This window comes from Hyaloscypha bicolor, assembly GCF_002865645.1.
Source record: "Hyaloscypha bicolor E unplaced genomic scaffold K444scaffold_55, whole genome shotgun sequence".
NCBI lineage: Eukaryota > Fungi > Ascomycota > Leotiomycetes > Helotiales > Hyaloscyphaceae > Hyaloscypha > Hyaloscypha bicolor.
In genome coordinates this window covers 462,591-482,868 of record NW_020194557.1, presented here as the reverse complement: position 1 = coordinate 482,868, position 20,278 = coordinate 462,591, and the positions used below count along the sequence as shown (strand labels likewise).

The 20,278-nt window shown below is 52.0% G+C and overlaps 9 protein-coding genes across 9 annotated transcripts; 4 read left to right on the top strand and 5 right to left on the bottom strand.

Moving 5' to 3' along the window:
• Positions 1-551: 551 nt before the first annotated feature.
• K444DRAFT_586793 (uncharacterized protein) lies at positions 552-2,719 on the bottom strand. The gene is made up of 2 exons (XM_024877994.1): positions 1,822-2,719; positions 552-1,772 (listed from the first exon to the last, which is right to left on the bottom strand). The coding sequence occupies exons 1-2, from the start codon at positions 2,376-2,378 to the stop codon at positions 800-802; spliced, it is 1,530 nt and encodes a 509-aa protein (XP_024738912.1). The 5' UTR covers positions 2,379-2,719; the 3' UTR covers positions 552-799.
• Positions 2,720-2,808: 89 nt separating this feature from the next.
• On the bottom strand, positions 2,809-3,350 carry K444DRAFT_611222 (uncharacterized protein). Its single transcript, XM_024879903.1, has one exon. The coding sequence runs from the start codon at positions 3,309-3,311 to the stop codon at positions 3,054-3,056; it is 258 nt and encodes an 85-aa protein (XP_024738911.1). The 5' UTR covers positions 3,312-3,350; the 3' UTR covers positions 2,809-3,053.
• Positions 3,351-5,678: 2,328 nt separating this feature from the next.
• K444DRAFT_525426 (putative maltose permease) lies at positions 5,679-7,424 on the top strand (the record flags this gene model as incomplete). The annotated part of the gene is made up of 4 exons (XM_024874445.1): positions 5,679-6,242; positions 6,338-6,402; positions 6,450-6,771; positions 6,825-7,424. 4 exons carry the CDS (start codon positions 5,679-5,681, stop codon positions 7,422-7,424), a joined length of 1,551 nt encoding a protein of 516 aa, XP_024738910.1.
• Positions 7,425-8,454: 1,030 nt separating this feature from the next.
• Positions 8,455-10,359, bottom strand: K444DRAFT_360587 (uncharacterized protein). The gene is made up of 4 exons (XM_024872178.1): positions 9,999-10,359; positions 9,844-9,937; positions 9,502-9,728; positions 8,455-9,445 (listed from the first exon to the last, which is right to left on the bottom strand). Exons 1-4 carry the CDS (start codon positions 10,003-10,005, stop codon positions 8,931-8,933), a joined length of 843 nt encoding a protein of 280 aa, XP_024738909.1. The 5' UTR covers positions 10,006-10,359; the 3' UTR covers positions 8,455-8,930.
• An 831-nt stretch (positions 10,360-11,190) lies between these two features.
• K444DRAFT_628028 (siderophore biosynthesis protein-like protein) lies at positions 11,191-12,924 on the bottom strand (the record flags this gene model as incomplete). The annotated part of the gene is made up of 2 exons (XM_024882876.1): positions 11,191-11,308; positions 11,360-12,924. 2 exons carry the CDS (start codon positions 12,922-12,924, stop codon positions 11,191-11,193), a joined length of 1,683 nt encoding a protein of 560 aa, XP_024738908.1.
• Positions 12,925-13,719: 795 nt separating this feature from the next.
• On the top strand, positions 13,720-14,840 carry K444DRAFT_360374 (uncharacterized protein). The gene has a single exon (XM_024872175.1). The coding sequence runs from the start codon at positions 13,881-13,883 to the stop codon at positions 14,460-14,462; it is 582 nt and encodes a 193-aa protein (XP_024738907.1). The 5' UTR covers positions 13,720-13,880; the 3' UTR covers positions 14,463-14,840.
• Positions 14,841-14,890: 50 nt separating this feature from the next.
• Positions 14,891-16,195, top strand: K444DRAFT_360506 (uncharacterized protein). The gene is made up of 4 exons (XM_024872177.1): positions 14,891-15,343; positions 15,469-15,877; positions 15,966-16,100; positions 16,160-16,195. The coding sequence occupies exons 1-3, from the start codon at positions 15,251-15,253 to the stop codon at positions 16,016-16,018; spliced, it is 555 nt and encodes a 184-aa protein (XP_024738906.1). The 5' UTR covers positions 14,891-15,250; the 3' UTR covers positions 16,019-16,100; positions 16,160-16,195.
• A 1,088-nt stretch (positions 16,196-17,283) lies between these two features.
• K444DRAFT_360441 (uncharacterized protein) lies at positions 17,284-18,052 on the top strand. The gene is made up of 2 exons (XM_024872176.1): positions 17,284-17,565; positions 17,642-18,052. The coding sequence occupies exons 1-2, from the start codon at positions 17,558-17,560 to the stop codon at positions 17,991-17,993; spliced, it is 360 nt and encodes a 119-aa protein (XP_024738905.1). The 5' UTR covers positions 17,284-17,557; the 3' UTR covers positions 17,994-18,052.
• Positions 18,053-18,507: 455 nt separating this feature from the next.
• Positions 18,508-20,194, bottom strand: K444DRAFT_525583 (uncharacterized protein; the record flags this gene model as incomplete). The annotated part of the gene is made up of 3 exons (XM_024874457.1): positions 18,508-19,252; positions 19,394-19,736; positions 19,822-20,194. The coding sequence occupies 3 exons, from the start codon at positions 20,192-20,194 to the stop codon at positions 18,508-18,510; spliced, it is 1,461 nt and encodes a 486-aa protein (XP_024738904.1).
• Positions 20,195-20,278: the final 84 nt, after the last annotated feature.

Genomic DNA, 20,278 nt, shown 5'->3' with positions numbered 1-20,278 from the left:
CCCACCCTCGTACTTTGGGAAGACCTTTGAGGCTCCATCGGCAGTAGTGGTGGTGAGCAAGATCGTCTATACCTCCTTGAGATGGGTGGCAAGGAAGGTGGACGCGGGACGAGCCTCTCGCCTTCTCCATCTGTATCCCGATTCCTACATTCCTCTTCATAAACTATACCTGTCGTAAAGAAGAATACTCTCATGTCCAAATCCAGTTCGGGAACAACTTCAGTGAGGAGCCGAGATTTGGGGTTGAGTAGCCACATTTGTCTGTGAAGCGAAGTCTCAAAAGAGGATCTAAATGGACGACGTCAAGATGAGGGCAGCGCTTTGACCACTTTCCCTTGACGAATATCACGTGAGCCAGTCGTCGTTGAGGACGAGAGCGGCTGAGCTCAAGTGGCAAGGTGTTAAAAGCTTGGGTCGGAGTTGAAATTTAGTCTAGGATGAACTTGCCTTATCTCTTGTTGATTGAAGTCTCAGACAAGGTATGCTAAGTCACGTGTGTACCCCTTTCCTCCGATATTAGGGAGGCGAAGACTTCCCGAGACCTGTCAACAAACCAGAGACAAACACTATGGTATTCATGTCTGAGCGTCAAGCCCAGTTTGGCTTATTCCTATCTCGCTATATCGACACTCAACTGCAACTACATACAGGAAAACTACTAGGCATAAAGCATAATCCATCACGATCATAATCGTACATCCATCCCCCGATCCTCGCAAGCGCGTATGAACAACCCATTTCGAAAGCCCTAACCTCAGATCTAATGATCTGTTCCCAAATCCGTCCATCCGATGCAAAGTCATTTAGCCTTGCCAATCCAAACACCTTCATCCATCCCCACCATCCCGTCATCATCACTAACAGACGCCACCGTCTCCGGGATCCAGATGGCATTATCCGCCCACACTGCCTGCCGCTCCTCAGCCGCATCGTCGGCAACCTTATACGTCCCGTCCTCTCCAATCTCTCCCACAATACTGCCGCGCCATTGCTGTTGCGCGGGCGGCATCAAATTGTTCCCAGTCGTCTGTCCCAAACCCATGAAGTCCACAGGAGGATGAGTAGGGAGCATCGGATTGCCAGACAAGGATAAAGGTGGGGTTAAGGTTTGCGTCAAGCGCTGAAACTGCGGCTTCTCCGCCGCCTTCGCGAGCAAAAGATTCGCATACTGCCTCTGCGAATTTGGCGTCTGGCTCAACGTCTTCACAAACACCTCGAACGGATCTTGCGCCACGCCATAAGTTTCATTCGGCAGGCTAGTCCCGCACGCTTGCATCACGTCTAACATTGTGTTCCCGATCTCGAAGATCTTTTCGAATATGCCCATGCCGTGGACTTCGATCGAGGTGGTGGGGAGTGAGGAGATGACGTTGAGCAGGGAGTGCGCGATCTTTAGCGGGTAGCGGAAGGTCATGCTTTCGTCTTCGGCGGTGGAGGAAAGGAGGCCCTGGCGCATGGAGGATTGCCAGACGATGAGGCGGAGCCATTGTTGCGTGATGAGGATGTCGGCCTTTTGGATGTCGGTGATGGAGACGTCGGAGAGCGGCGGGCGGTTGAGTTGTCGTTGGAGGGTGGTGTATGTGAGTGTTGAGGCAGGAGCACCGCTGGATTCGTTCCAAGAGTCGACAAAGGAGGAGTCGAGGAGGTGGTAGGAGTTTACGAGACGCATGAAGCCGTCGTGGATTTCGGGGAGTTCATAGTCGTGCAAGGTGGTGGGGAATTCGGGCGTTTTGGAGAGGGTGAGGGGTTTATGGCGGAGGATGGCGTAGGATCTATGGATATTAACAAATTGAAGGGAGTTGGATCGAGGAGATTTTATACCTTTCGGTAACGTAGAGAATCCAAAACGTTCGACGGCGGCACAGAGCTTCTGCAGGTGCCAGACCGACATATGAATTTTCGTTGTGGAGCATAAGATCTTGGCCTAATGTCAAGGCTTCCCGCAAATAATACCAGGACTTTCGATTTTGGTTCAGCTCGAAGAATGCTGTGTGTATGAAATATGAAGAGATGACTGCGGATAGCGACTTGTCCTCAACGAAATCGTAACATTGTCGAACTGAGATACACTCGTCCAGGAAGAAACGCCCGGCAGCTTCCCATGAAGGCGGCCCTGGAGCCAGGGTGTTCTTACCCGACATATGAGTTGATGTGAGAGCACAAAGAGAATAGAGAAGGTTCTTCTCAAACATCTCCAGGGGTCGATTGATGGATGCTCGGAGAGTTGGCATGTGTACGAGAGGCATGATGGGGTATATATGTTCCATAAAAAGATCGAGGCATGTTGGAATCAGATGAAAGTAGCTGGGGCTTGTCGGTCTGAACTGATCAGTGGTGAACATGCAGTTTGGCTCCTCGTGCCGGTGGATGTCCGACATGATAGGATGCCATGGGTATTGTGCGGCGGCAGCAGCAGCGCTGTCGGATATCCATTGATCGATTCTGGTGGTTTCAAAATGAGTATTTGGCTTCAATGACCGAAATGACGGTGCAACATAGTCTGGAAGGAAAGCGAGGTTTGGACACGGGAAGATCACATGACGCGAGGCCTTTTATTGACTTCAACAATTCCAGCCAGATTCAACGGCTTTTGTACCTGATGTGGAAGATAGATGCACCAAGAGAGGTAAACGTGAAACTCACGATGGCGGGCCCGAAGTATGGCTTCCGGAGGTGGAGCCATTGGACGGAGGAGGAGCCTTTCTTCCTGCAGGTCCATCTCCGTCTTGCGCTCTCAACTCATTGATAACCCTTCCGCTGCCCCTCTTGGGCCCCCGTCTCTTGGGAACATGCTCCCTCTTGCAACTCAACGAAGCATGGTTGCATTGATTGCATGGGAATTCTCCGTCACATCGTATGCCTATATTCGTGAAGACAGAGGTCAGCGGGCAGTTGTCGGTAGTCGGGCTCGGTGCTGACATGTGCCAGTTCCAGCCAGCTAGTGGGGGGAGGATTGACTTACGCCGTCTACGACAATGATCACAGACAGTGCGACGACCGGATGCGGGCTTGATTGGTTCTGGCGACATCCCATTTCGCAGCAGTCCGAATGGCTACCGGAATACCATGGAAAGATGGAAAGCTGGAGTCGGGATCGGGGCGAGACTTGTATCCAGCGAAAGATATGGCGAGGGCATCCGGTGAGGGGGAGGAGGAGGGGGAACGAGAGCGTTGAGAGGGGGGGAGCTGGGTAGGGTAGCGCGGTGGCGCGGTACGAGGGCCGACGGCATTAAAAATCGTCCATATTCGCTAGTGCAAGGAACACCAAAATGTCTTAGTTTTGAAAATTGTGCGTCACAACGCCACCACATTCGTATGCTTTAGTTCAAGCTTAATAGGATAGAAAAGAAGCTCAAATATCCTTCATTTGTATTTTGGTGACTTTAAAATTATAGGGACGTTTTTCGCGAATTTTTGAATGGGGGGAATGATTTTCAAGGCTCTCGCTTAGCAATTTAGACGATTTTTAATGCCGTCGGCCTTCGTAGAGTGGTAGGAGTGGTAAGTAGAGTGGTAAGGTTACTCTAGTGCGATTGGCTAGAGATGCACGTTTTGTAATTATTACGATTATATAATAATCAAGTCCGGCGTAATTATAATAATCAAGTCGTCAAATACGTATTGCATAAAGCACTGTATAAAAGAGCGTATAAATCGTGCATAATTTGTCACGTGGAAGGGAGTAAATTAATGCGTTTGGTTGAACACGGAACCGCGCTAGTCAATTGGAAGCTTCTAATTGGCTAAGGTCACATGATGTCTCCAGATAATATTACCATAATCAAGTCGGAGGGATTATATTACAATATTACGTATTCAAGTCCTAAATTATATAATTTTAGCATCCCTAGCGGTGGCGAGGCTGCGGGGGTGTTGGTGCCGGTGTCAGAAATGAAAGGCGGGGATGAAGCACGCTACTACGTGCGCTAGGCCTGCTTCAGGCTTCGAGGTCCAGTAGCCCAGTAAGGCTTCAATCGCCTGACTCCTGGCTGCAAGAAAGTCCCTGGTGCACGCCGCCAAGGCCTCCCAGCTGCTGTGCTCGCCTCGTGTCTCCAACATGCAGAGTGCAGAGTGCAGAGTGCAGAGTGCAGATACGCAGACACGCAGACCAGCCGGAGCTACCCTGACCTAGCCTGAGCAGCCCAAGCAGGCTGGGCAGCCTGACCAGGCATCTATCTCCTCTCCCTCTTCAACACCACCCTTTCCTGTCACGCAACCTACCAATTGGCTTCTCCGCTTCGCGTATCTCCTCTCTAACCCTGGCCCTTCCACGTAGCAAAGCCCGCCTTCATTCGATGCTGTGGCACCGTTGGCGTAGGTAGCACATTTTCCATGGCGGACAACCCGACCCCGACCCGACAGACGCCGGGGTAGGGCAGGACACAATCGGCAGTAAATCCCCTGAGAAAGCATCTCGACTGGTCGAGCTCGAGGTTGTTCCCCCGTTAGTCCTGGAACTCGTCCACGTGATGGTATCAGGTATCAGACGGCGTAACGATGTTCCTCGATCAGGCAGGTATAAGAGCCAGTTGAGCTCCCAGCAAAAGCTAGCTGAGCCAGGTACAGGGCTGAAGGTGGGTTATTTCCTTGGACATCTCTACGCAGACATTGCATTAGTACACAGTAGCTGCAGACGCGGCATATGCCTCGCTTCTCTCAATTCAATTCAAGATCAGCAGTACGCATAGTACTTACTGTATTTGGCTTGGCGAGGTCTTATTATGCTTTGAAGAGCGTTGGACGGCTTACGTGAAGCGTCATTGGCCATTGCCACATTGCGGCATCCCCGTCCCGCTGCAGAGCGACGCTGTTACACAACGATAGCTGCCATTTCTCGCGCTTACCACCTCGTTGGAGTCTTGGACCTCTGATTCCCGAGCCATCGTAGTGTTCCTTCACGAACGAGTCGACAATTGCTCTTCAACTGGATGAGTTTCGCCGGGCAAGCCCTCCGAATATAACTGCGAGAGCGCAACTCCATCACTCTCATGCCGGAGGCGCCCCGTCCCAGCTTCGGTTGGCCATGTCGCACCTCGGCCACCCACACCGACGTAGCTGTTCCCGTGCGATTCAACAACCATGTTCGCTGGGACCCCTTCTTCCTGTCAACCCCAGAGTCTTGAGGGCCCCAACTCCCAGCCGCCTTGAATGCGGACCGATAGTTTGGATGCAGAGGGGCAGATCATGGCGGGGTAGCTCGTCGACCTGGCCGGTAGGAGGGCGTTCCCCAGTTTCGAGGGCGGCTGCGGGAACTACTTGGGAGCCGTTGCTTGTTTTTGAGGTCTCCACAATGGACCTCATGATCTTCAAGCTGTCCGCTTCATGTCATGCAAGATTTCGCTCGAATGCTGTGCAAGTATCACCGAGAGTTTAGGCGATTTTGTAGATAAGGGGCGTTTCCTTCCTATTTTCGATTTCCGTACTGCTCTCATCCTCCAGCGAGGACATCTTTCGAGTTCCGCACTCGCCCCCCTCAGACATCAATCTTCTGGAAACCCCCCTGCCTCGAGTACCTCTGGTACACAGCATTCACCATGGCGACCGCTCACCGTGACTCCGATGCTGGGGTCAACGCACTGAAGCCCACGGAGACTGTGTTCCGCAAGATGTCTGTGATCAACCCCGAAATGCCAAACCTCATGAATGAGGCCAAGGATGCCACCGATAACGAAAAGAGCATGTCCATCGGACAAGCGTTCAAGACATACCCCAAAGCTGTGATGTTCAGTATGATCCTCTCTACGGCTATCGTCATGGAAGGGTACGACGTTGTCCTTCTGGCCAATTTCTATGCCTTCCCATCCTTCAATGCACGGTACGGTAGCCCAACAGGTGACCCCAAGAATCCATATCAAATCCCGGCTCCGTGGCAAGCAGGTCTTTCCAATGGTGCAAATGTCGGGGAAATCCTCGGTCTCTTCATCAACGGTATTGTGAGCGAGAGGTACGGATATAGAAAGACGATGATAGTATCTTTGGTCGCCGTTATATGCTTCATTTTCATCCCTTTCTTCGCCAAGAACCTCATTGACCTCCAAATTGGAGAGATCCTGTGCGGCATTCCGTGGGGAGTGTTCCAGACCTTGACGACAGCTTATGCGTCTGAAGTGTGTCCAACACAGCTTCGAGCGTACCTTACAACCTACGTCAACCTTTGTTGGGTCATGGGACAGTTGGTTGGTTCTGGGGTTCTCAGAGCTCTGGTGACGAGATCCGATCAGTGGAGCTATCGAATCCCATTTGTAGGTGTTCCACGCTCTTCTTTTCGTCCGCTCCAGCCAAAGACCACGTCCAAAGCTCGGAAGAGGCGAAGCGCACTAACACACTTGATGTCCAGGCAATTCAATGGATCTGGCCCGTACCAATCATCATCGGTGTCCTCTTCGCTCCTGAATCTCCCTGGTACGTACCTCCTCCATTCCCTCCAGCATATCTAACCGTCCCTACAGGTGGCTCGTCCGCAAAGGCCGCACCGAAGACGCCAAAAAAGCCCTCCTCTCCCTCACCTCGGCCAAAAACGCCGACGAGACCTTCAACGTCGACCAAACAATCGCCATGATGGTAACGACCAACGAGCTCGAGAAAGCCCTTGAATCTGGCACCGGGTACTGGGACTGCTTCAAAGGCATCGATCTGCGACGGACGGAAATAGTCTGCGTCACATGGTCCATTCAGAATCTCTGTGGAAGCGCGTTTATGGGGTACTCGACATACTTTTATGAGCAGGCGGGTCTGCCGACGGTGGATGCATTTGATATGTCGATGGCGCAGGTTCGTCCCCCTTCCTAGGACTGAAGTGGAATGGGAAGCTGACAAGAGGGCAGTATGCGATTGGATTCATCGGCACCGTCGGCTCCTGGTTCCTCATGTCGCGCGCAGGCCGGAGGACGCTGTATACCTACGGCCTGGCATTGCTCACGCTGCTCCTGCTCCTCATCGGCCTCATCTCCATCTCGAACTCCAAAGGCGCGTCCTGGGGCATCGGCAGCCTCCTCCTCGTCTACACGTTCACCTACGACATCACCGTCGGGCCCGTCTGCTACTCCCTCGTCGCCGAGATCCCCTCCACGCGCCTGAAGACCAAATCCATCGTCCTGGCGCGAAATGTGTATAACGTGATGGGCATCGTGAACGGCGTCATCGTGCCGTATATGCTGAATCCGACGGCGTGGAACTGGAGGGGCAAGGCGGGCTTCTTTTGGGCGGGGATGTGTGCGCTGTGTTGGCTTTGGACGTATTTCAGACTCCCTGAGCCGCGCGGGAGGACGTACGGTGAGTTGGATATTCTGTTTGAGAGGGGTGTGGCGGCGAGGAAGTTTACGGGGACGGATGTTAGTCCTTGGGCTTCCGAGAGCGAGGGGGATCGGGTCGAGAGTGATGAGAAGACGGCGTTAGGTGGTGGGGTTCATGTCGAGAAGGCGTGAGCAAGTCGGGTGGGATGGTAGACTCTCTGGACCATCGGAGGAGCTTGACGCGAAGCGGTAGCGGTGGAAGGTTGGGGAAATATGAATTACGAACCCCGGTTTGCAACAAGTTTGCGTCGTACTTGTATCCTGAATTAAATTATATCTATATACGATCGTTTGATCAGCTTTCTCAAAAGTACTCATCAGATCTGCGTGAGAATTTCTGTGGAACTTGAACCTTGAAATCGAAAAATTCCGTCCGATATGCATCGAAACATCCGCATCACGAGACCTGGCTAGTCCGGAGGCAATGCAATGCCGGAGGCAACGGAGGCAGGCAACGGAGGGAGGCAACGGAGGGAGACAACGGACGGAGGCAACGGAGGCAACGGAGGTACGATGTGCAACAAAACGCCGCTAGATGGAGAAAATTCACTCTCGACCACGTCAGATGAAGCCTCCTCCCTCGACATACCAGAAACCTCAGAACATCCCAGCACCAAGCCTGAAAAACTCCTATTCACTCCAATCCAACCCCTTTGTCCCAACAGAAGAGGCGAGAAAACAAACTCGAGTCCTGAGAGAGGCTGTGATAGTGGATGGAAGGCCGATGTGTGTGATAAAACGAACTAACTGTGTTTTGAGGGGAGAGATGCAAGCTGGGGAAGACCCTAGGTCAGCAGTGCTATTTGTTGTGTTGTGTAGAAGTAGACTTGCTTTGGACATGAATGCGATGTGTGCAACAAGAAGTCCGTTTCCTCGATTCACGCCTAGCCCCCTTTCATCTCGAAAACATTAGATGAGGTGAGGGATGGCTTAATGTAATCTTACTAGCCAAATATCGGGACATGAGACGAGGATAGAATCTGCAACAAAGAGAAAAGGCTTCGTTCACGAGAGATACGATATCTGATCTGGACAAGTCTTGTTGTACGCCAGTGCACTTGGACAATAATGCTGATGTGCAACACACATTTGGCAGGAATCCAAGATTCGCTTTCTTGAAGACCGTGTCTACGTCCCAGAGGGAGATCAACGTACGAGGATCTTTGAGCAGATGTGCAACAAATGTCTGATTCCCGAGATTCACCCCAACTGTGATGGTAAGATTACTTGAGTAAGCGGCAATTTCACAGCATGTCCATCTACAAACCTTACATCCACCATTACACCCTCCCCTCTCCTCTAACCCATCCTCCCAACCTGATTCCAAATCCAACTCGAGCCCTCAGTTAGGTAGTTCAATCTGCGTCGCAAGCCACCTTGGACTCCGGTAGTTCTGCCTTTTCCGTCCCAGCCGCCCCCCCCTTTTCCCAACATGACCCATTCCAGAGCGTTCTATCTCCGCCTTCGCATAAGCGATCTCCTCCACGGTCGGTTCTGCTCCTTGACGAAAAGACGGTTCCTCCTGGACTAGGTGTTTCTTCTTTTTTCTCTGATGCTAGAACAGTACTCCAGCGGCGAAGATGAGAAGGCTCATGCCAAGACCGAGACCAAGGGCTAGCTTGAGTGCAAATTTAGGCGTTACGGTATTGTGTTGTGTTTGTCTGAATTGAGAGGGGCAATAGATGTGGATACCGGGGAGGTGAAGTTCATTGATGTCATTGTGGTTGAGGCTGAGACTACAGGGGAGGAGAGAGGCGATGAAGGAGTGCCTGTCGACGTTGATGATGTAGAAGAAACTGGATTTGAAGCTGTAGATGGGGTAGAAGTCGGCGGGCCTGGTATTCTCTCGACGGATGGCGGCGCCGTTGAAGATACCTGGGTAGGCGAGAAGGCAGAAGCCTCCGCAGACAGAATACTCAAGAGCACAGAACCCAAGCCCCCGTCCGTAATCGCCGCGCCAGCAATGACCGCTGTCGTCGTTGTGTCCGTAGACGCATCGCTGATATTAAAATCTCTCGACTGAGCTAAGTGGTTGGCCCCCTGTCGGCCTAGGATCAAAGAGCAGAAGGTAAAAACTCGCTGCCCACAGTTCCTGTGGGATCGCCATCCCAGGCAAAGGAGCTGTGGGCACACTCCGCTGAGAAATGCCAACTCTATTAGTAAACCCGGAAGGATTTTGAAAGCACAGTGTGGGAGGAGAGAAACTAACTGCAGAAGAGTTGCTGAGTGCCGACGGTGTCTTTCTCGTACAAGGCGAGGCTGGTGGAAGATCTGTTGATTGTCCATTTGAAGACCTGCATGGTGTCGAGGAAGGACTGGGTTCTGTGAGGGGTCCGTTGCCGTTGGGTGTTTTGAGTAGGGGGAAAGGCGAGCAAGTTTGTGGGTCTGCTGTTGTGATGCGGGAGAGGATGAGAAGTGTTGCCAGTGCATTGACATCTTAGAAGCCAGCCAGAACTTAGCTCAGAGAAGGAGGACGAGAATCGGAACGCGATGGCAGGTTTGAGAAAGTGGATAGCGAAAGAAGGGATATGAGAGAAAAGGATATACTCACCTCTTAAGCAGCGAATTGGCCGAGTCCAGGAAGCACATTATGGGATGATCGACTCGGACCCCCCAGCGGTTGCGCATGCACACCAACGGGCATTCTTTGCTGACTTCATGAATCTAGTTCTGGACCCAATTGATTCTCGAAGTTGGAATACATACGATACATGCGTTGATATAGGCGAGGTAGCGCATGGCTTCCTGTAGTTCGCAGCCTGCGGTGTCACCAAACAACCCAACCGTTGCCATGCGGGAGGCTGCATTCGTTCCAAGTCGAGCCTGAATGCTGCTTTCCATGTGATTGCTATTGCGTTCACCACCGTCACCCCGTTCTTCCCACCAGATACCAGTTCGCCACCCTCTGCCCCGGCATCCTCAACGGCATCTTATCCGCCACCATCCTCTCCAGATCCGACCTCAACAACTTCTGCTCGATCTGCAGCCCCAAAAGCAGAATCGGGGTTAAGCCCCAAACCGGCGCCCTCTTCAGCGGCACCATCCCCATTCTCCCAGCCCCTAGTCAAGACTCCCTCTGGTCTCCTTCCTTCCACCCCCTCAGCCCCAACAACATTCACATCCCCAACCATATGCCTCACCTCTTCCCAGGACACCAAAACGCCCACATCCCCGCTGAAACTCGGCTTCAGCTTGGACGCCGGCATCCTCTCCCTCGCCCTCCTCGCCTCTAGGGCATTCTTCTGCCTTCACCGCCGGAAGAGGAGAGCTTCAGTTCGAGCACGGCAACCTCCGCCATGGACTGGGGGGACAGAGGCAGTTGTACGAAAGGGGCCATATGAGAGGGTGGAGATGGAGTTGCCAGTCTCTCCTGCAGCGAAGTTGGGAAAGGGGGGAGTTGGAGGGGCTGCTTATTTGAAGGCTACGCTACCGCCCAGAACCGAGCCCAAAGGGAATGGTGTCGAGCCCGGAGCAGGTTGAGCTGCCTTGACACTTGTTTGCAACGGATGGATATCGGGGGGCCAGGGTGTGGACGGGAATTTGAGGGCTTTTGCCTGAGAATGGTTGGATGTAATAAGTGCGTATTGTAAGAGTAGTTGGGAGATAAATGATACATTAATAATACGAAGTGGATACGTGGCACTTACTCCAGACTCTGACGGTACAATGATCACTGCGTTTATCAACGAAAACTTTCTCTGACCACTAAATTTGCAGCGAGGCGAAGTAGACAGCTCGCAGCATGTTCGAACTGTTATTATACATTTGTAAATCTTTATAAAACTTTGAATGAGCAATGCTCGGCTGACCGAAACACTCCTTATCATAATTCATAAACTTATGAAAGCATGCTAAGCCTGTCCAACAAATTGAAGAAGTCGTGGAGATCCCCACGTGATCACAATTCAGGGCCGTCAAAGTTTTCCCGTCTTAACTTTACAAAAGCGCTTTGCTTGTGAGGGAACGTGATCTCTCCTTCTTTGAGGAATCCCGCTTCGCTGAGAGTCGAAATAAACCTACATTACGAATTAGCTCACCCTCTCGTTGTAGGTGGGAAGTGCGCGTACCTCTCATTATCGACTCTTGGCTCAAGGACCATTGCATTGGTTCTGTAATCTTGAACGAAAGCCCAATGCGCAAGAGCTGTGATCCAGCACTTGACACGATTTTTACCTCGGAATTCATCTTCTCCGACCAACACATGAGCACCACGATCGTGATCCCCAGCACCATTGCCCAATTGCTTGCCAAGGACATCTTCTTTCACCCAATAAATTTCAAAATAGCCGAATGGCTTCCCGTCCCAAAGACCAATCACTGGGAACGAATGTTTGGAGGTCAAATTATTCTGGAGGAAGCTTTCCTGCGTGCTTTGCGGGCCGGAGCATCCCCAGAATTTAGAAACTCGGTCAATATTCATCCATTTGTTCAAGAGTTGGAGATCAGACATCAGGGAAGTGTCTTGTTGGGGTTCAGCTAACGGCGATGGAGGTGTGAGGTCTGCCATAGCAGCCACAGAGATATGAGTAGGTAGAGATGATAATGATGATCCTGGCTGGTGCTGTTTTGGGGCATTGAGTGATGCAGTCGAGCTTGAGGGTCCATTATAGGCAACAGGCTTGGAGGAAAGGGATGCACAACGGAAGGAGAGATATTGTCCCACACTAGGAACAAAACGAGTATAGAAAATCTCGCCTTGCCTAGGTGGTTTCGGGCGCAACGGGTGCCGGATGCCAGATGTTATAGTATATTGTAGAGGCGGCGGTGGAAAGTATGTTGGCAAATGACTGCCAGACGAAAACGGGCCAGCAGTGGATGGTGACCAAAGCCCTGAATTTGTACCCTGGGCTGCCGCACTGTGATCTCCAGAGTCTCGCTGATTTGGAGAAGGGTTCCTATGTTGCTCACCGCGAACGGGAGAGCTGGGCCTGCTCCCGTAAGGTGATCCCGGAAAAGATGATCCATTTGTTGGAGTCAAAGTGAATAAAAATAGCTTCGCAGATAGCTGCCAGAACGTCCTCTTCGAGATAAACATTTCGGACCATCCTTCTGCTGTGTTCTCCTCCACATTTGTGCCAACCGAAGAATCTTCGGATGTGATCAATCCCATTCTTTCCAGCTTTTGTATCAAGTTCCGTCCTCGAAGCACACCCTCTCTTTTGATGTTGATCCGCCAATCTCCCCGCGGCTTTCCCGCATCTGGTGTATGCTTCGATGCATCGGTCGTCAGATACGGTGAAGGCTCAGGCTGATGGAAATACCAATACAGAGTTGCCCACAACATCATCGCTATCTGCCGAGTCGGGCTCGTCGGGGTCTTGAAGTCGTGGCTCGAGGGATTCGAGATTGAGGAGATGAAGAGGTTATCATTGTGCAGTGTAGGGCGCTTGAAGGGATGGATGTGCCGCTTCCTCTCCTTTGGCATGCCGCTGGGCTCTGTATCTCTTGTATCCCTTTCAGCTTCGTGGTCGTCGGAGTAGTCCTCGGACTGGAGGATGACTGTCCACCCAGCAGGAAAGACACTGCCGTGGAGGTTGAGTTCATTGGATTTGAAGAAGAAGCCGCCGAAGACTGGCAAGACTGTCAAGTTCTGGCCATTGGGGAGGTGCACGAGGTTCGGAGTGGGCGCCATCGCGCTTGCTCATGGACGGTCTCGTCGCGAAGTCGGGGCCGTGAGCTCGTACGACTCTGGGTGTTGCTCAAGTGGGTAACAACCTGCGAAGTATTCATAACAGGATCTGCTCTGCCCTTCGGTTTCGACCAACGTTGCCAGGGCTTGCAGCAAGTGTCTGCCCTGCCTGTATCCTCTCAGCGGAGAATCGGTCAATGCACTGGTCGTCTGCTGCGGCGCATTTCTGGGAGAGCACACAGGTTTTGTGGCGGTTGGCGCAAGAAAACTTTGCAGTTTGTTGCGAATTGTCGATGTTTGCTGTTCTCGCCTGATGGCACCACCACTCACTCACCCCACCAAGCAATGCCCAGCCCGCCGCTGGCAACTGCATCGGCGCGGGATCCCTCCAGGCCAAGGCCTAGGACCGCAAGGCTTCAATGGGCACGCTTCAGCTCCTCTCCTGATGTCCATCCCGAGAGGGTTCCACAGTGTGGAACAGTGGGCGGAGGCTGGCGGCCAGCATTGGTCTTCGGAGAAAAGCAAAGTTAATTGTGGTCTGACCGGACGTTCTCCCAGCTGTTTGCAAGCCTTGATGATGTTCTGTCAATTCATACATACTGGTACAGTAGCGGGGTCCTGCGGTGACCTTATCTGATGCAAGGTGGCAAGGGCTGCCCTGGGAACAGCACAAGTCAACTGCCAACCACTGTCTCCTCTTTGGGCACTGGGCAGAGGCTTTGAGCTTGCTTTCTTCGTGTTCCTTCCCGCAGTTAAATTTGGCAACCGGCCCCTGATCGGCATCGGGCGTCGGGGTGGGCGATGTCTTCCAAGATTCAGCCTCCTCTAGGCCAGAGACCACGTGCGAGCTGCCCCTTCGCCTTCCCTCGTCTTCCCCATGATTCAAGCGACGGTACTAGTAACCCACGGTCGAATTTGCGACTTGGGTAGCACGGATAGAGCGTCATTCGTGGTGGGGGATGGGCCTGACTCGGGCGTGTGAGCAAGTGCCCAAGTGCCAGCCACACGCATCACTCTCCTCAATGGTGCCTGACTCAGGGGGAGCAATGAGAGATCTGCTACGCATTCGGCCAGCCACTCCACTCTGCTTTGCCGGACCTCCAACCACGCCCTTGGCAGGGCCTCAAGTCCCTTCGTCCTGCTTAGCAGTTTTCTGTCCCTTTCCCCCTTCGGCTCTTCTCACACTTATCGGCGACGCTTTTGACGACGGCATGGTCGAGATGCCCCCCTCGGTTGACGAATCGGCCGGTTCTGCGGTCTGGCGCTGCATGCCACCATCGCGGGCTTTCTCCATTCGCTCGCTGGACTACTCCTCTCATCTGTCTCGAGTACTCTCATTCGCCTGGCATGCCACATTTCAAAGTCGCTGGCAAGGATCTCTGGAGTGGGAAAGAGCGGCACCGCCTATCATCTGCATCAGCGTCACTCCCATTTCAACCAGAGTTTTCATGCACACGTCCATCTTCTCCATGTCCTTGCCGCTTTTTACTTGCATACCTTCAACCTTTATTGATTCTTTTCTACCTGCACCATTACCGTAACACAGTTCCGTCTTATCCAGGCGGTCGAGGCTGAAGTCATAGCCCCCCAAGAACATGGCATTTTCTGTCCACAGTCACACAACCTCCTCATGCAGGGTCTTTTCGTGCAACTCAACACAACGTTTTTTTTCCCTTGGTCAGCCATCTCGCATCCTGACAGCTGTCTGGGTGGTCTGGGCGACCCTCGTGTCTCTCGTCGGCTTCGGGGAGTCGCTCCGATCTAAAAAAAGGCAGTTGCTTCTCGATGAAGGAGGTTTGGAGCCTCTCGGCCGTTTTCTCTGTTCGCCAGCTTTCACTCGAAATGAACTTAGAGACAAGCTGAATATTACTGACGAGTGATTGGTCAGGCCTTGCAGTTGCTTTTCCAAGTTTACAAAACTTTTCCGCACGATTCCATCATCGCCGATCAACTATGATATCCTTTTTTCGCCCACCTGCTCATCCCAACCAGTTATGGTCCCTCGCCAAATATACATTGCCAAGACTTTCTATACAGGGAGCCACCCGACCAGGATACTCGCCTCCGCTCTTCTCTTTATCACGCCACGCCACTCACCTCAAAGGGCGCCTGCAAGCAGAGTAGGGCAGCGGTGCTGCAGTGCCATGCCATACTTGGTTCAAAACATACGAGCTAAGGGAGATGTCCACGATGATCAACTCGTCCGGCCGCACGAAAGTGGGCCACCCGCGCTTGCGGTATATCTGACCATGGCATCGAATCGACCCCAAGGATAACACACTTCTCCGTTGTTGGAAACTAGGACTTCTTTAGTATCTCGATCACCAGCATGGCAGCACTTGCACCTCTATCCATGAGCCAAAGAAAGGATGACCTCCTCAAGCATCTCAGTATGGATGCCGAGACGTATTCCCTAATGGCGGTAAGTTGCGCTAATTGCTCCTCCACCAACCCTCGATAGGACCCTGCCGCTCGGCCCTCCATGTCGATTTTAATTGTTTTAGAGTTTAAGGTTATTACTATCGCTAATTCTTAGCCACATTGCAGAAAGAGACGGACGTAGTCTATAAATGGCTAACCTCGGAGAACTACCACCTCAAAGAGAACTGCAAGCGGCGGCCCCCCTACGACTGGAGCGATATAAAAGAGAACTCGAAGGATGAAGCTATGAGACGCATCGCCCAAAGCGGCAACCCGCATACTCAATGGTACTGGGACCTCGCGGTCAAAACACCCGACTGCCCAAATTGGATAGCACGATGGTTCCTCTATCACAAATTCCGTTATCGTGACGGCAGAAATCGAAATCCTGGCAAGGGCTCGGGGAGTGGGAAACACCATCACTCTCATCGCCATAGGAGTAGCTCAAGACATCATCATAAGCATCGATCCGAAGAGCATGAGCAGTACTACGATGAGCCAGAGGAATATTATCCCGAGGAATCAATGACTTCAGGTATGTCATCCTGTGCTGAGTGTTTCTCTCTTCCTGGTCCTGAAGAAATGATTGCGGGGAGTTAATATCAACATCGTCCGTTTATCAGACTACCAACCCAAGCCACAATTCCCCTCCACGTCAATGCAAGCAAGGGTATAAGTCAAGTTCTCCACTGACCTTTTCATAGCCCCAGCGCCCCAAGAATACTATGCAGGAGGCTATTCAGGAGGCTATGCAGCAGGTGTGCTACCCAAGTTTGCCCGTTCATGGCAACGCCATTATTTGTACTGATAAGTGTAGCAACTCCTGCAGTGAGCAGTGGGTATACTGCGGGGTACCCTGCGGGGTACACATACCCCGCCGCTCAGACTTATGCACCATACGACCCCAGCCCAGCGAATGGGGAAGACGAGAAAGTCTACTACGATCCCGTCAGGGACATGACACGTTAGAATTACAGAAGAATAAGATGAAATGGAGACAGATCTTTTAGGGTCAACGCTGAGCGCACGAGAATCATTCGGAAGTCTTTTAACGTAAGCTTGGATGAATGCAAATTTCCATTTCCCCTTCCAGTAAATACTTTTGAAAGATCACAGGAGCCTCAAAGCACCAGATTGTATTCATCATCTTCTTTGTATTATCGGGTTTTTTGTTGGGCAGAAGGATATATGTAATATGATTGCACGAAATTAGCAGCAATCAGACATCTGAACACTTCCCCACATTTCCAACCCCATCCCCAACCCCCAACCCCCACCACCCCTCAGATTCAAATTGATACCATATCCAGCCCCAACAAATCAATCGATATTGTGTGATACGCTCCACGGGCAGCCTTGTGCAGATAGCGGCGTCCAGGGATCGGGATCCGAAATGCAGGACAGCCCACGTGGCCCTGTGTATCGAGGTGGGTGCGGCTAAGCGTGGGGATCGGACGGGTTCAACGACAAGGGTTACTGGACGGCCAAGCAGCCGGAGGCTCGATGGGGCGATTTGCCGGCGAGGGAGATGGCGTGTGTGGAGCGGCATTCCAATCTGTGGTGGGTGTGGAGCTGGGGTGGTCTTGGACCCTTTCCTGGCATGTGAAGAGATTGTGATAGATATTGGTGATTGTGATTGCAATAGTAGAGAGTTTTGAAACGTCATTGCGAGGGCCTGGGAGGTGATAGATAGCAGGAGAGCATGGGGTTGGGATTGGGGTACTTGTAATAGAGTGCGGGATGCGTACTGTACAGTTTCGTCATGCTGCTTGCTATGCTCGGGCGTCGAGTGCTGCCGAGGTCCCGACCTAGGAGAGAACGTAATGTAAGATGGTTAAGACAATAATAACTTTCTTCATGATACCCTTTAATCCCCTCGGTCCATAAGCTGAGAGACTTGGTGTTGACAGCCGCCTGAATTACATCTGCCGTCTGCTCCGTATCCGACGCAATTGCCCTCCCCAATCAACATCAATACCGCCCCCAGTTCTGAGCAGGGCTCCGAGATGTTAAGAGCTCCCTTCTCCGCCTTCTCCTCTTTCCTTTTCACACAATATCTATCAACAAGTGACTTCATTCCTACAACCTCGTCTCGCATCAGTTGGTCCTCCCTACAACACGAACCAGAATCAATATTGAGATACTCCGTACCTTAACGCCCTGCACTATCTACAGAACCGTACACTCGGTGCCTTCTCAAGCTTCTAGAGCCGCGATGGAAGCATGCGGATCGTCACCAGCGCACGTTCGAATACCCAAGAGCTCGTATTTGCGCCCTTGAGTGGGGAGATAAACTCACAATAATCGCGACGGTCACGTCCAAAGCCTTCTACAAGGGTTATCTGTGCTGTCTGTATCCAACGCGATTGAATTCCGTTCACCACTCGCTTCTCATTTCCGAGCGCGCTGCGAACACCTTTCCTTCTTCACTTACCCTTCAACAGAGCAGAAACCTCACCACGACAGCTACGAACAGCCAAAAAGCTCTCGCGGATAGCATACCGGCTGGCAGGACAGAATTGACTCCTCCCAGTCCTCCCACAATACCGTCCCTCGCAGCCATCAGCCCTCGCTTCCTCAACCACACTTCGCGACAGCTGCCGAACCTCCCCGATTCTGTGGCACTACCACCACTCAGTACGAATAAATAAATCACCTCAATTCATCCACCCCACGTATGGAATGCGCACCCGCAGACTATGTCTCGAAAGAAAGTCGAATTTGTCCACTCGACAGGACACCTCCTCTCGCCAACCAGTCCCTCTGCCCTAAATCCAAATCGAAACGACCCCACACATCCATAAACTCCTCCTCTCCAACAAGCAAATTGAAAGAAAGCAACAAGGCAAAGGCAAAGACCGAAATATCACTTTGCACACAAGGAAAGAATGGCTCGAGACGAATGCCAAGACGTTAAGACCTATCTTCGCTTCCCCTTTTCTGATCCATCGATGATCTGCTATCTCGACATGGAAGCGATTCCTCTGACGAGCATGGACTGTGCATCTGGAACAAGTGTACACTGGATACAGTTGAATAGGGCACCCGAAGGGTAAGCAGGAAATGGACGGTGTATGTTGGTATCCCCCTCGCACGCAATGCATCTACTCCAACATTCAATACACGAAAGCCTACCAGAAGGGGAACTCAAGACCAGGTTTTGCATTATTCCTTCTTGGGTTTCTTCTCCTTCCCCTCCCCATCGTCGTCGTCATCATCATCTTTCTTCCTACTGGTTTTCCTCTCCTTCTTCAACGCATCATGTACTTCCTCACTCCCCTCATCCTTCCGCTCATCCCACTCAACGTCATACTCTTGCGCCACCTGCTTGATCTCCTTCCTCAACGCATTCGCCTCTTCAATCAACTGGTCCCACTTCTGCACATCAAAGCCCTTGACTTCATACAAATGGCTCTGCCTCCTTGACACTGTCAAATTCAGCGCCGCACGATACGAAACTTCGCGATTATGGTACAGAAACCACAAGTAACCAAGCATGATTGTTGACAAGCCAGCGAGGTACGTAATCGGCTCCATGGTATCCCAGCCATAGCTCGTCTGGAACGTAAAGTGGTAAATCGCTGCCCACCAGCTGACCAACACCGCGAAACCGCCCATCGCCAGTCTCTGTGCACTGCGGTGAGCGAGCTCATCACACTCTTTCTTTACGCTCGCAAGATTGGCAAGTTTCCCGCTGGTTTTTCGTAGCCGGACGCGCAGGTAGTGCGTCCTGTCGTTGAAGCTCGGAACTCCTACTCTGATCTCGGATGACGAGCCCTCGATCTCGACCGCGAACTCCTTTCCTCGTGCCGCGTCACGGATAAAATCCCCTATCTCGGTAGAGCTAGACCAACGGACGAATTTCTGTGGTCCAGAAGAAGATGATCTTTCTCTTCCTTTCCCACTATAGCTCTCGACCCCGCCCTCTCCCGGCCCCCCTCTCAACCCGAATTCGAGATCTTCAGCTTTCTCCTTCTCCTTTTCTTTCATTTCTTTCCTCTCTTTGGCAATCCTCTCCATCTTCTCCTCCGAATTCTCAATCTTGCCCAACTTAATCAACTTCCCATCAACCATCGTCTCCTCACTGCCCTCCTCTTGCATCTGCTTCAGCCCCTCCTCTTCCATCTCATCCATCTCTCCCTCTTCCGCAGACTTAATCTCGTCCTGCGCCGAGTCCTCCGCGCGGAAATGCACAGCGGGGACTTTTTCACTACCGTCTTTGGCCTTTATCATAGGGAGTTCAGATTGGATTAGGCGTTCTAGGTAGGAGAGTGGTTGTTGGGGGTGGACGAGGAGGGCGAGGGGTTCGATGGATTTTCGGTCCGCGTTTTTGTCGAGGGTTGTCAGGGGGAGGATTAGTTTTAGGAGGCGGGAGGGGGTTGTGAGGAGTTTGCCTGTGGAATTGTTTCATGTTAGCTGGTGGAATGGGTGTGGTGTGGGGATCTTGGGGAGATGAGAAAGGAGAGGGAGTAGACAAACCCTTTGTCATAGCACCCGCACTCCTCATACGCTTGACAGGTGGCTTATCGCTTCCTTCTCTGTGCCATGGTGTTCTGGTCTGCAGCTCCTTCGCTTGGCCGATTGCGTCGTCGATTTGGGAATTGAATTCATCTTCGTGTTTGTCTCCGCTTTTTTGGTGCAGTTCCTTTGCGAGGTCTGCATAGTCTTTCCTCTGCAGATTTGTTGATGAGAATGCTCGATTCAGTGATCTTAAAGGTGAGGTAGAACCCGATGGCGAGAAATTGGAAATTGGTGGTGGTCTGCTGCGGAAGGTGGTGAGGATCTTGGGTTGAAATCTTGGGGATATGGAGGAACTGATTGGCGGGATGCGAAACTTGGTTGCTGAACGCATCTTGAACAGTTGCAGAGACGAAGGAAAAGAAAGGGAGAATCCCCCGAAGGAACTAAGGCATCAGCACATTGCAATTTCTCGGTT